Raw genomic sequence first — 15,000 nt, forward strand, 5'->3', positions numbered from 1 at the left:
GGTTCTATCATCATTTTAGTCAAAATTGAGTTTTTTGCATAATCTGATCCATTAAGTGGTTTATTAATGTGTGGTGGTATTTTTAAAATGTTGACATTTTGAGTGGGTAATTCATAAAATACAACGGTTCCATCTCACAAAACATAATGGAATGTAAAAACTTTGACGCTCAGTGAACTACCCTAAACGGAGATAGAACCTTATAATTCTAAACTCATGCAAAGGTGTTACGTAATATGTAAATCATAGATGGAATTGTTATTATTATTGTAATTATTACTATTAAAAGGGATAGTTGTATGTTATGCCTCGTTCAAGGTGTTTAAAGAAGTGTTGTGCTGCGGGTGTGACCCACCATTGAAGCGCAGACAGCAGAAAAAAAAAAAAAAAAAAGGCTCACTAGGAGTGTCTCTGGTGATACGTGGCGATTTTGTGTCTCGTCGTCTTTGCAATAGTGGTATATTTGGGGTGTTTGAATAAATTGTGGTTTTGTTTAGTTGTTCAGTTAGTTTAGTATGGGTTGGCAATAATAATATTGATGATACGTGCAGCGTGAGAGGTTGTTGAAAATGCAGGTGACCGTAGTTGTGGCTACGGCAAGGAAGAAGGAATGTAAAGAATGCAAGATATTGGTCCAGCTTGGAGAGGTGCCGCAGGCCTCTGCAGCACCACAGCCCCCGGCTCAGTACCAATCCTTCCCCGAATATCAACAGAGAGGCGGAGGGAGAGGACGTGGGCGAGGAGGCCGCAGGAGAGGCCGTGGAGGACCAATAGCACCAGGAGCAGGTTCCTGCCACACATGTGGAGGAACAGGACACTGGAAGAAGAAATGCCCTAACCAAGGGGGCCAACAGCAGTCATGGGGACCAACGCAGCAGCAGCAATGGCAGCCCCAGCAGTTTCGACCCCCCACACAGCAACAGTGGGGGGGCCCGATGCCAGGCCAACCGGCCCCAACCATAATGGCCCCCATGATGAATCAACCACAAGGAGGGGCTCCTTATGGTCAAAGCCTATAGGGATGCCCGGGAGGCGAAAGAGGAACCTACCACTTCCACCCGAACGAAGAACCAATGATCGAAATACTGGTGGGAGGAGAGAAAAAACAGTTCATGGTAGATACTGGAGCAGCAGCGTCCACCATGACAAACCACAAGGGTAGAGTTCCTCCTCTGTCGGAAAATCTGGCCATGACGACAGTAGGCTACTCCGGGCAGGCACAGACACAGAAATAAACAATCCCCCTAGAAACAAAAATAGGCCACCAGAAATTGTCACACAACTACCTGTTCGCTCCCCAATGCCCCGTAAACGTAATGGGGAGGGACCTGCTATGTAAATTGAACGCGGAGGTAACTTGTGGACCAGACGGATTAACAGTAACACTTCCCGGCGGCAGGAAAGTCACCGGGGAAGCCCCATGCAGAATACTAATAATGAGAGATTGGTGGACCCCTTATGGTTTGGAGATGGTTAAGAATTTCATCTCAGACTGTGATGTGTGCAATAAGCACAACCCAAAAACAGTACTTAAATGCCCAATGGGCACATATCCAGTGCCTCCCTGCCCATTTCGAGAGATATGTATTGACTTCACGGACATGGGATTAGACAATAGAGTACAAGGCAAAAGATACTTGTTGGTGGTGATTGATAGGTTTTCAAGGTGGCCTGAAGCATATCCGTGTAAACGGGAGGATGCCGCATCTGTAATAAAGTGCCTCTTAAAGGAATTCATACCACGGTTTAGTTTCCCTACAATAATACGCTTTGATAATGGGTCACATATAAAATAAAATAAAAGTCCATATGGCTGCAATTGAGACAGCAATGGGGATTAAGCATCGATTTGGTTCAGTCTACCACCCCCAGTAGTCACAGGGTTAGGGTTAGGTTGAGAGGGATAACCAATCTATTAAAAGAAAGTTGGCCGACATGATACAGAGACAGAGGGAGGTGGCTTGAACCCCCTCTCCATGAAAATGAATATATGTCAAAACTCTAACTAATCTCAATCGAGTTTTCTCTTCACAGGAACTGAATGCTGCGGAGAAAGCAGACAACGGCAAAACAGACTCCTATTTTAGACCCAGGCGACGTGGTGGACAAGACCGTGGGAGGTATATTGACCACCTCACACGCTGTCAGAGTCGAAGGTAAACCGGGTACAGGGTGGCCTCTCTTGTCACACTGTACCAAAGCAGACCCACCACATGTATAACATTTTCAAATTCCTGGCGACTCTGTCAGCATGCACTAAGCCTCAAATAATGTGGAAAGTAACACAACAAGTGGACTATTAATCCATGATATTAGCGATCACCTGCCTGTCTTTTCATTTTATGAATGTAATTATAGAAAGAAGAGGGAGTTAAAGGAAATGACATACAAGACAGTAGAACTGAGGAATCCATATCTGCTTTTAGAAATGAGTTATTAAAATGGAATTAGAAGAGTATATATGAAGAATCAGATGTGGACAAAGCGTATGGGTTATTCCTAGAAACATTTAAAGTTCTATATGACAAAAACTGCCCACTAAAACAATGTAGCAATAAGAATAAATATTCAGAAAATCTGTGGATGTCCAGGGGCATTCAAAATGCATACAAGAAAAAGTATACTCTATAAAGTGTATGTATAAAGCATGAAACAAAGGAGGCAGGGGTTAAATATAATAAATACAAAAAACAAACTAATTAGTATTATGAGAATATGTAAGAAGGAGTAGTATAACAAATTATTAGATGAGAATAAAAAATAATGTTAAAGGAACAAAGTAGAACATTTTACAGACAATGACGGGAAAATTAGCCTTATAAATTAGGTGGTGGATGGATTTAAGAAAAAAAAAAAAAAAATATATATATATATATACAGTATATATAAGTATATATATGTTGTTGATATGGGGCCAAAACTAGTTAAAGAAATAAACGGCACTGGAAAGAGATTTGCTGAGGAGGACTGTGGAGAGAGAATCACTGACTCAATATCGATGGGAACTATAGGAAAACATAAAAATATTTTACTGATATACTGATATGGTAAACAAATGTATGAACAAAACTTCAACCTCTTCACCAATTACAGACCGGTATCCTTATTATAACAGTTAGAGTTAGGGTTAGGGTTAGAGAAACTATATGATGAAAGACTGGCCAATTTCATTGAAAAACATCAACTACTAATGGATAGTCAGTATGGTTTTAGAACAGCTAGATCTACTGCCATGGCATTAATGGAGCTAGTAGAAGCAAATAACAACTTGTACAGAGAGAAAGAAATATGCATTGGGCATATTCATTGACCTTAAAAAAGCATTCGACACAATAGATCATGAGATTCTACTCTTTAAAAAAAAAGGACAGGTATGGTGTCAGAGGGGTCGCACTTGAATCATACTCATTGTACCCTATCTGTCATATTGTGTTGAAGTTTGGGGAAATACAAACCAACCTAGAAAAGATATGCACATTGCAAAAAAGAGCTATAAGAATTGTACTTCATGCTGGGTATAGAGGTCATACCAATTATTAATAAAATAAAATAAAAGTCAAACTCTGAAATGTTGAGAATTGGTTAAATTCAGAGCTGCACGATTCATGTTTAAAATAACACAAAATAAGGTCGCTGGCAACTTACTAAAATTGTTTTGTTCATGAGCAGGGATGGGGGTTGTATAGTCTAGGAGGGAAATTGAATGTAGAACAGCCTGTTGTCCGTGCAGCGCTCAGGGGCAGGTGCATCTCAGTTTGTGGGGTGTCCATTTGGAATGGCCTTGATGTAACAATGAAAACAAGTAATACTATTGAGAGGTTTGGAGGGATATAGGTTGGAGGAGCTTGAGAATGACGTGAACTGGTATTTTTGTGGATATTTGGTTCCTGGTTCGCTATAGTGGATAGCCATATTATTATTGATATTGATAGATAATCTATTGCGTAATGGTATGATATTGTGGGGAAGGGGCAGGACCAGGTGGGTTTTGTTTCTTTCTGTCTTTTCTCGAACAGGGCCATTGCCGACTGTTGCTTCCATGTCAAGGAAGATATATTTTATTTCAATTTATATCTTATTTTATTTGTATTTTATTTGTATTTGTATTTATTTTTTGGGGTTTGCTTTTTGTTGTTTTTTGTTGTTGCAGATTTGTGTGTTTTTGTGGTTGAAATGTTCGTGATAATTGGAGAGCAAATCAAATCAAATTAAAATGTTTGGTACAAACTACACAATATCCACCATTTCTAAGGTAACATGTTTAGTCTGCTTGAAACAACCTAGAGAGAGTACACTGTTTCTCCCCCTACAAGCCTGATAATTGTTCAAATTCTCCAGTAGAGATGGGACGAGGGGGAGAACATGCTGCCCCGGTATAAATAGAACTAAAGGCCCCATGATATATGAGGGACATCACCCTTTACACTTAGAAAAAGCCTACGACTGCCTTAACAGGACGGGAAAGGGGGGCGACGTGGGACGCCTTAATGCTACGCACTTCTGCAATATGTTCATGAGTGCATGGTCAAGACAGGGAAACATTTGTGAACAGGACTTCACTTGCGCATGTTGGCGGGGGGGGGGTTCAAGGATACCAAACAAGGGCTGTGTTTATGCCTCTGTTTTTATACTTGTTAATCATCTTATTTTTTGTGATCTTTTTTTTTTAGTCCTTTTGGTGTGCTGCACATTTTCATTTCCTTTTCGGCTGTGTTCCATGGGTAGGCTCCTTTAACTGTTATACATCTTTGTTTTGCATTTGTTTTAATCTTTGTTTTCATAAATATACATATTCCTCTGAGTTCGTAATTAGTCTGTCTAACTTGGAACAGTCTCTGGATAAAGTCTGGAAGCATCTTATATATATATATTTTTTTTTTACTTTGTAGAATTACTTGTGCCATTTTGAAGTCCACCAATTCTTTAAATTTGAGATCATAGGGGTTTATGAATAATTTGTTAGTTGGGTCTTGATAGGCAGCTCTGTTTATTTACGGTAATAGCATTCTACTTACTATTTTACTCCCAATTTCATTGGTAAAAATGTTATCTATTAAAGTAGCACTGTTACTTGTTATTCTAGTCGGTTTTAAGATTGTAGGAAATATACATATACTGTTCATTGTGTCCATGATGTCTGTAACATTTTTTTGTGTTCATTTGTGTTCAACAAATCTATATTTAAGTCCCCACATACAAAGACCGTCTTTCTGTCATTTAGTTTATCATACATATCAACCATCATATCTTTGAATGTGTCAAGACAGGATCCTGGAGTTCTATATACAAAGTGTATTATTATGGTCTTAGAGTTCTCCTTATTTTATTTCTACAGTGACACAATCCATAATGTTTTCTATTGTTATTGACATTTTTTTTTTTTTTTTTTTTACTATTTTACAGTCACAGTCATTATTTACATACAAGGCAACTCCTACTCCTTTCTTGTTTGTTCTGTTGGAGGTAAATAGTTCATAGTCCTCATGTTCCACATCGGCTTCTTTTTCTTTACTGAGCCATGTCTCCGATACAGCAATGATGCTGAACTTGGTGAACTGTCTCAAATAGTCCTTAGTTTTCTTAAAGTTTCTATAAAGACTTCTACTGTTGAAGTGTATTGTTGATAAAATACCATCCAATATTATATCACTTTTGAATTGTTCCTCTGTGTAATACTCAAAGTTGCAGACGGTTATTATTGCTGTAGAAGTGGTTCGATGTTATTATTGTTGTAGAAGTGGTCGATGTTGTTCTCAATGTCATACATTTTGTCCTCTGTAAAATCAAAGGTTTTCAAAGTTCAACTCTTCATAGTTTTTAGGTGCAGCTGGATTATAATTCACACAGTCCAGTGATCCCATTTCTCCAAACTCATCATCATTTATATCGTTTAGTGGAAATTAATAATCCTTGTCCATTCCCATTTTGCCAGTCATTGTCTGTTCAAGTATTTCCACTCAGTTTTGAGTCATTTGTCTGTTCAGGTATTTCACAGTCATTATTTGTTCTCTCACCATAATCCCTTTGGAGGTTTCAGGAGATCCATTGGGCCTAATCATCACTTTACAGTTTCTTGTCCAAATGCCTTGCAATTTGTTTTGCTTCCTTAGAATGCGTGACTGCCAGGCAATTTCAGTAAACCTGTAGCAGACATGTTTGGAAAGGTGGGGGCTCACCCCATAGATATCTGCTTTTAGATTAGAGGCACCGCTGAAGGGACACTCGAAAGCCGACACAGACGAAGAAAAAGGAAATTATGCTGCAGATGCAGCCGCTAAATCAGGAGGGGGTGGCTGTGATGCAGGAGGTAGAGCCGCCATCTAATGATCGCAAGGTTGGCAGATCGGCGGTTCGAGCCCCGGCAGGCCACATGTCAGAGTGTCCTTGGGCAAGACACTGAAACCCGAATTGCTCCCAGGGCCGGCGCCTTGTATGGCAGCTTGCCTCCATTGGTGTGTGAATGTGTGTGTTGGTGAAAGAGAAGAATGAGAAGCCATTGAAGCGCTTTGGATAAAGGCGGTATGTAAGCGCAGTCCATTGATATGTCCCCAGAGAACATCAGCTGGTCTCAATCCAGCTAGACAAACCTAAATGCTCTGTACAGACTATAGATGACATACAGGGGGCCGCCTCCCCCCAAGAAAGGTCAGTGTGGGTAACAAGGGGGGTGACGCAAAGCTGGTCCTCTGAAAAGGACTACGGGTTGTGGAGAGCGCATGACGGAAGAATAGTGGCCCGTGCAGGTCTAATGAATGTTATTGGTGCTGAGGCACATTTGGTAGATGGTGATGAGGATGTTTAAAAGAGGTGTATGCAAACGCTTGAGTTAGCACTGTTATTGGTGACTGGTTCGACTCTGTATTTGTTAAATGAAAAAATCTGGCTATGTCTATGCTCACTGCCCTCCTCATCTCTGCCACATTGTTGCAGGGTGGAGTGTACTCCCGACCGCTAGGGGGCGATAGTATTGGTTTATGTGTTTAGTACTCTCTGTTAAGAGGTTAGAGTTAGGAGAAGTTGTGGGTGCCATGTTGGATGCCAGGTGGTCCGAGGACACACGGGGTTCTCCTTTCTCTTTAGGACGTGTTTGCCTGTTATACGTAAGTCTGTTATTAGTTATATGTATCTTATTATCAGATTGTGGTTAACAGTAATCGTTCATGTTTGTTTATATCTTGTTATGTATGTCTTGTTTTGGTAATTGTATTTACTCATACGCTGTATTCCCACCCACAGGGTGTTGACATCTTTGTCTGAATAAATATTATAAACCGACATTGAGGAGTCTTCTTCATGTCAACACCATGAAGGTGGAATGCCCCTTCCCCGGCTGCGACTTCGAGACCATAGACGTGTCCGAAGCACTCGCCATCGTCTTGCTGACAAACCATGGACATTTCCATCGAGGTGCGGCGGTTCAGACCCCAGCTCCCCGAGGCCCGAGGATGGAGCGGCCTAGGGTTGACACCGGCATCTCAACGGAGGAGTGGAACGTGTTCGTCCGGCGGTGGGAGGTCTTCCGGGCGGGGTCGGGCATTGGAGCGGCCCAGGCCCCGTTCCAGCTGTTTCAGTGCGCGGGAATCGAACTTGGAGACAGCCTGTTGAAAGCGGACCCGGACGTCGCCTCTGGGGCTCTAGAGGAACTACTTGCTGCTATGCGCTTGCTGGCCGTTGTCCCGGTCGCCACATGCGTCCTGCGCACAGAGCTGCTTCAGCTGCGCCAGGAACGCGATGAGACATTCCGCGCCTTTACTGCCAGAGTGCGTGGGAAGGCGGAGACGTGCTCTTACGTGGCTGTCTGCGAGTGTGGCAAGAGTGTGAGCTACACTGATCACATCATCCGCGATGTCCTTGTTAATGGGATCTACGACCCGGACATACGCCGCGAGGCGTTAGGGACGCCTGACATTCTTCTGAAGCCCGTTAATGATGTGGTCGCGCTCGTCGAGGGCAAGGAGATGGCTCGTAACGCCCTTCCATCATCCGCCCTGTCGGCTGTCTCCTCATTCCAGCGCTTGAGGAAGGACCCACAGCCAAGCCCACAGCGGAGCCCCTCCTTGGCCCCGAGTCCAGCTGATGTGGCAAAACGAGCCGTGTGCCCAGGGTGTCAGAACACGTTCCATGTCTTTACAGAGGGGTCTCGCGGATGGAACATCAGGCCTCACCAGCTCTGTGTCGACTGCTTCAAGGCCCGTCGACGCAAGCGGCGGCTGCCACCATTTGACGGTCAGCAGGCTACCATGGGATCCGAGGTGTGGCTGCGGACACCGTCTAACGGTCAGCAGGCCGCCCTGGAGTCGGAGCCAATCTCCCAGCTCTCGGTCATTCAGTCTGAGGCGCGCCCAGATCGACACTACGGGAACCATCGTCGGCGCCGCACAACGGCACCTCTCAGACTCGAGCACCATATCTTCTCCAAGGGCGAATGGAGGCGGGCCAGGCTGAGGGAACACCCCCGGGCACTGATCTCCGTCTCGATTGACAATCCGGTGGGTCAGGGGGGCGGCGCCGGCTGTCGGCCCTCGGGGAACATGGTGGAGGTGTCCGCCATCGCAGACACAGGTGCGCAGTCGGACATTTGGTCGTTAGAGGAGTACCTGTCCTGCGGATTCTCGCGTGACGACCTGCGCCCTGTTAGCCTCAGCCTCTCGGCTGCAAATCGCTCCCCCATAGCCATTGATGGCGCATTCTTTGCTACACTCTCGGCGGTCTCCAACGGCGGCGAGGTGTCGTCCTGCCGCTCAATGGTGTATGTGAGCAGCTCGGTCCGGGGAATGTACCTCTCCTATGAGTCGCTGCTCAACCTCAGCCTCCTGCCTAAGGACTTCCCAACAGGTGGTGCGGGGCGACCCAGGGACACGCACGATCCTGCCCCCCCTTCCTCGCCGGGTCGGCCCTTGTCTGTGAATGCATTGAGGTCCGCCAACGGCGGCTGCGACGGCCCGAGCGACCCCCATGACGCCGGGTGCTCGTGTCCACAGCGTGCAGTCCCTCCGTCACGCCCCGCGGCGCTGCCATTCTCTTGCGAGCCTGAGAACAATAGCCGGATGAAGGGGTGGTTGATTGAGAGGTATGCCTCATCTACATTTAACACGTGCCCCCATCGGGCATTGCCGTGCATGGAGGGGCCGCCCGTCGAGATGCATGTGGACCCTGCTGCCACGCCGAAAGCGTGCCACACCGCAGCCGGTGTGCCTCTCCACTGGCAGCAGAAGGTCCACGACGACCTTCTCCGGGACGAGGCCCTTGGTGTCATCGAGCGTGTGCCGTACGGCGAACCGGTTACATGGTGCCACCGGATGGTGGTTACCCGGAAGCACGACGGGTCCCCCCGCAGGACCGTGGACCTTTCCCCTCTCAATAAGTTCTGCCAGCGTGAGACGTTCGCCACTGAGTCCCCATTCCACCTCGCACGTCGTGTCCCGAAGGGCACCTGGAAGACAGTCACGGACGCTTGGAATGGTTATCACAGTGTGCCACTGCGCGAGTCTGACCGTCATCTGACAACGTTCATCACTCCCTTTGGCCGGTGGCGTTACACCAGGGCACCACAGGGTTTCCTCTCGTCGGGTGATGGCTACAACCGCCGTTTTGACGCTATCCTCTCAGACTTTGAACGCAAGGAACGGTGTGTGGATGACACGGTCCACTACGACACCGACTTGGAGCAGCACTGGTGGAGGACCATCGATTTCCTGACACGTGTCGGGCGGTCAGGCGTCGTGTTGAACCCGGGCAAGTTTCAGTTTGCGCAGAGGAGCGTGGACTTCGCTGGCTTCAGGGTGTCGGACGCTACCATCGAGCCACTTCCCAAATACCTGGACGCCATCCGGGACTTCCCCAGCCCGGTCTCCACGACAGATATCAGAAGCTGGTTCGGCCTTGTCAATCAAGTGACTAACTACGCCCAGTTGCGCGATACTATGGCTCCTTTCAAGCCCTTCCTCAGCCCACGCTGCAAGTTCGCATGGTCAACCGAGCTGGAGGAGGCCTTCCAGGCGTCTAAGCATGCCATAATTGGGGCCATTCGTGAAGGTGTAGAGATCTATGACATGCAGAAGCGCACCTGCCTCCGCCCCGACTGGTCCAGGCGAGGCATTGGCTACTTCCTTCTCCAACAGCATTGCAGCTGTGCCTCGGGCGTGCCGGACTGCTGCCCGGGAGGTTGGAGAATCACACTTGCTGGGTCTCGCTTCCTGTCCTCCGCGGAGCAGCGTTATGCGGCTATCGAAGGGGAGGCCCTGGCCGTGGCCTGGGGTCTGGAGCAGGCACGATACTTCACGCAGGGATGCGACAATCTCGTCGTGGTCACCGACCACAAGCCCCTGGTGAAGATCTTCGGGGACCGCACACTCGACGAGATCACAAACTCACGCTTGTTCAGGCTTAAACAGCGTACCCTCCCATGGCGTTTCGAGATTGTTTACCTCCCTGGCGTAAGCAACCATGCCGCTGACGCTGCCTCAAGGCACCCTTCCCCCTCGGGCTCGGCTAGCGGCCTCTCCCTGGAACCGCCAGGCGTGCCTGACACTGTCGAGTTGGCACTCATGGCTTCCATCTGCGTCGATGCTCAGGAGCTCGGCGCCGTCTCCTGGCCTCTCCTCGCGCAAGAGACAGCGGCTGACGCATGCCTCGGCCGCCTGCTGGACATGATTGAGCACGGGGACGGAGTGGACGCGCATGACCCTGCCGTGGTGAGTTTGTCGCCGGTCTGTGACTCCATCTATGCGCAGGATGGGGTCTTGCTGTATCAGGATCGCGTCGTGATTCCCCTATCCCTCCGCGAGAGAGTCCTTCGACACCTTCATGCTGCCCACCAGGGGGTTTCGGCGATGGAGCAGCACGCCCGGGCCATAGTCTACTGGCCTGGGATGTCTGGGGACATCCGCACTGTCAGGACCGGGTGCGCGGACTGCAACCGCAATGCTCCATCACAGGCAGCTACGCCCCCTCTGTCATCTCCGCCACCGTCCACCCCGTTCGAGGCAGTGTTTGCTGACTTCTTTGATTACGGGGGCCGCCACTACCTGGTCGTCGGGGATCGGCTCTCAGGCTGGGTGGAGGTCCTGGGCGCTGCGGCCGGGACTGATGCTGGAGGCGCAGCTGGCCTTGTTCGCCACCTCCGCTCATTCTTCCGGACCTTTGGGGTGCCTGAGGAGCTTTCAAGCGATGGCGGCCCGGAATTTATGGCAAGCCACACTCAGGACTTCTTCCGCCTATGGCAGATCAGGCATCGTGTGTCCTCCGTCAGTTTCCCACAGTCTAACGGGAGAGCGGAGGTCGCTGTTAAGACTGCGAAGCGGCTTCTGATGTCCAACAGTGGCCCGGCGGGCAGTCTCGACCAGGATCGCTTCTTGCGCGCGATGATACAGTTGCGTAACACACCCGACCCAGACTGCAACCTCTCACCAGCACAGATCATTTTCGGTCACCCCCTTCGAGGCTCGCTCTCCTTCGTTAACAGGCTGGAGAAGTTTTCGAACCCGCATATCCGTCCTCTCTGGCGTCAGGCATGGGCTGTGAAGGAGGATGCCCTTCGTACGCGGATGTCCCGTACCACCGAGTCTCTGGGGGTTCATTCAAGACCACTTCGCCCTCTGGCACTCGGTGAGAGGGTGTTTATCCAGAATCAGCAGGGCCCGAGCCCCAATAAGTGGGACAGGTCTGGGGTGGTGGTGGAGTCGCTTGGCCACGATCAGTATCGGGTGAGAGTTGATGGCTCAGGTCGCCTGACGTTGCGCAACCGGCGGTTCCTCCGTGGCTACACGCCAGTCGCCCCATGTACCCAGCGGCTGCCGTCGCCGCCTCCCCTGCCTCCTCCCTCCCTGGACTCTCTGCCCCTAGCTACCCCCTCTGGTCCAGTGGTGCCCCAGGGTGACGCCCGGCTGGGGACGGATGGGCCCCGTGTTGCTGTTCTGGGCCCCTCTCTGCTAGGGCCTTCAGGCGGGGCGTCGTCTCTCCCCGCGCCCCTAGTTCCCGCTGGTGTGGCTCCCGCTACACCTCTTCCTGCGCCGTCGCCACTGCGGCCCGCCCGGCCGGCCCGTGCTAGGAGGCCACCTAAGCGATATGAAGCTGAGTCTGGCCAATGGATTTGAGCCCGTGGACCCACGTGGATTCGTGGCTCCCCGGTCTGGGGGGGATGCAGGGTGGAGTGTACTCCCGACCGCTAGGGGGCGATAGTATTGGTTTATGTGTTTAGTACTCTCTGTTAAGAGGTTAGAGTTAGGAGAAGTTGTGGGTGCCATGTTGGATGCCAGGTGGTCCGAGGACACACGGGGTTCTCCTTTCTCTTTAGGACGTGTTTGCCTGTTATACGTAAGTCTGTTATTAGTTATATGTATCTTATTATCAGATTGTGGTTAACAGTAATCGTTCATGTTTGTTTATATCTTGTTATGTATGTCTTGTTTTGGTAATTGTATTTACTCATACGCTGTATTCCCACCCACAGGGTGTTGACATCTTTGTCTGAATAAATATTATAAACCGACATTGAGGAGTCTTCTTCAATTGTTGATCCTGTTTGATCCTGTTTGGCTATCCCTTGCATTAGAGGCCTGACCCAGCGACTGATTACTGCGGCCCTAACCAAGGTTGATGCTGGAACACAGATGCACTTACAAATGCTTATTGCTGAGCAGCAGCAGTCACTGTTGGAGGGTGAGGAGATCATGGATCATGATACAGGAGTTGAAGATATGTTGTAATTAAGGAGGTTTGTGAAGGAATGGTGTAAATAAAGGCATTTGCGGTCTACGACCCATCTCACCTTTCTGGCTACAAATTCTCTGTAATGGTCATAATTTTGTTTAATGACCAAAGGGGGGATTTGTTGGGAATTTGTATTAAAATCACTAGAAGTGATAAATCATGTACTATGTGCTCATTTAAATAATATGTGAATGCGGTCAGTTGAGAACAATAGGAAGGTCACGCAAAGCCAAAAGAGAGGTTCTGTTTTTGAGCGACAAGAAGAAATACAAGCTCCTGACTAAAAGAACGTTTTATGATTCAAACTGCCTGTAAATTACTTATTTTTACCTATGTGCTAACAACCATTTTACACCTGCTGTTATAATATTCTATTTTTCTGTACTTTCATAACTAATGATTAACGATAAGTCTATTCTTCTAACTTCTAAATCGAATCCTAATACTACTGTGTAACTTCAATAGTTGTGTTTTCACAAGACATTCTGATAAGGACACTGATACACTGCTCTGCTCATACAAAGTATGATATCACCATGGGAACGAGACGCTAGCAGGACACTCAAGCTGATAACATACATAGACTCTCGCACCCACACAAGAGAAGAATTGAAGGCCAACGCTAACGAGAAGACTAACGAGCAGCTGCAACGGATCTTGTACGGACAATTGGAAAACTACTAGATAGGGGGGGGGGGGGGGGGGCACCACCCAGCCCCAAATGTTAAATCAAATGTATAAAGACTGTGTACGAAGGCTAAAGGGGACTCTTGTCTGGTGGAGCTCCTGCAGTTAACTTGTTGACGGCTAGCTGAGACGGGCCTGCAGAGGTGAAACTAGATGAGACCACTTTTCCATGGAAATGAACTATTATTGCTTGCTGATGTGCTTGAATAAATATTATCTTAATGAACAGTTCAGTAGTGGTGCCTAATATTTGATTGGATCATATCATCTTAAGAAGTGATATCAAGGACGTCTCGTTGAGATTAAACGAACTCGCTTGTAAGTGATGACTCAATTAAATCGATACTGGAGAAGTTGATCGCCTTACACTACTTCACTGGAAAAGAGGATAATATCTTCCACTACAGTATCTGAAATAAACACAATTTTCTGTGAAACAAAACAAAAGACACTTTCTACACGCATTCTCTTACTAACCAGCTGCTCCATTACTGGAATAGAAATGGCTTACGAAATTCGCGTTCGCGCATGTCCGCGCGCGCGTGTGTGTGTGTTTGCTGAGCATGTGAGGAAGATAAAGAGAATAATGACACTTTTGATATTGTTTTTGATCACTAATGATTAGATTTAGATTAGATTCGATTTTGTCTACTTCCTTCTTGCTGGTCTCTGCAGCCTAGAATATGACACACCCACTGACGACATCACGGTTCGCATTTTTGGTTCGCTTGAGAACCACTATTTTTTGGTGCCCGCTGCGAACCAACTTTTCAGGTTCCGAACCAATTGAGCTTCGGTCTGAACGCGCCGGCCGGTTCCAGACTTGAACCGGCACGGTTCTTTGCCGGTGTGAAAGCCCTATGAGACTCACCCTCACTCCTCACTTTTAAATCCCACCTCAAAACCTACCTGTTCTCCCATGCCTACAGCCTCCCCTACCCCTAGCCATCTCCCCCATCCCTGCTACCCCCGCCCCACCTGGACATGCATACAACCTCCCCTACCCCTAACCATCTCCCCTAACCCTGCCACCCCCCTCCCCCCATGGACATGCATACAACCTCCCCTTCCCCGTTCGTTAACTCTGTGTTCTATGTGCTCATGTTATCTGTTGCTTGTTGTTTCTGTGTTTTCCGTTTTTCCCATATTGTCAGCGTCTTTGAGCCTCGGAAAAGCGCTATATAAATCTAATGAATTATTATTATTATTATTATCATCCCTGAGGTCTTACGTTCTTTCAGCTCGTCCACCATCACCCCCTTGAAGCTGCACTGGTCACACTTGTCTGCGTCCTTCTTCTCTCCTGTCTTCCAGGCCTGGCACTGCACACAGCTCCTCTTCCCCTCACACATCCCCAGCTGGGCCTGAGGGGGGCGTTAGGACAGGTAAGAGCACTGCACACAGCTCCTCTTCCCCTCACACATCCCCAGCTGGGCCTGAGGGGGGCGTTAGGACAGGTAAGAGCACTGCACACAGCTCCTCTTCCCCTCGCACATCCCCAGCTGGGCCTGAGGGGGGCGTTAGGACAGGTAAGAGCACTGCACACAGCTCCTCTTCCCCTCACACATCCCCAGCTGGGCCCTGAGGGGGGCGTTAGGACAG

At 48.2% G+C, this 15,000-nt stretch overlaps 1 protein-coding gene across 1 annotated transcript in view; it reads right to left on the reverse strand.

The window, feature by feature from the left end:
- Positions 1–15,000, reverse strand: part of itgb4 (integrin, beta 4) — a gene marked incomplete at both ends in the record, with an annotated part of 97,149 nt that overhangs the window by 54,912 nt on the left and 27,237 nt on the right. Inside the window, 1 exon segment of the mRNA XM_080541584.1 lies at positions 14,630–14,762. Within this exon segment, the coding sequence (XP_080397710.1) occupies positions 14,630–14,762 (133 nt within the window).

This window comes from Nansenia antarctica (assembly GCF_963989245.1).
Source record: "Nansenia antarctica genome assembly, chromosome: 11".
In the NCBI taxonomy this organism is placed as follows: Eukaryota; Metazoa; Chordata; class Actinopteri; order Argentiniformes; family Microstomatidae; genus Nansenia; species Nansenia antarctica.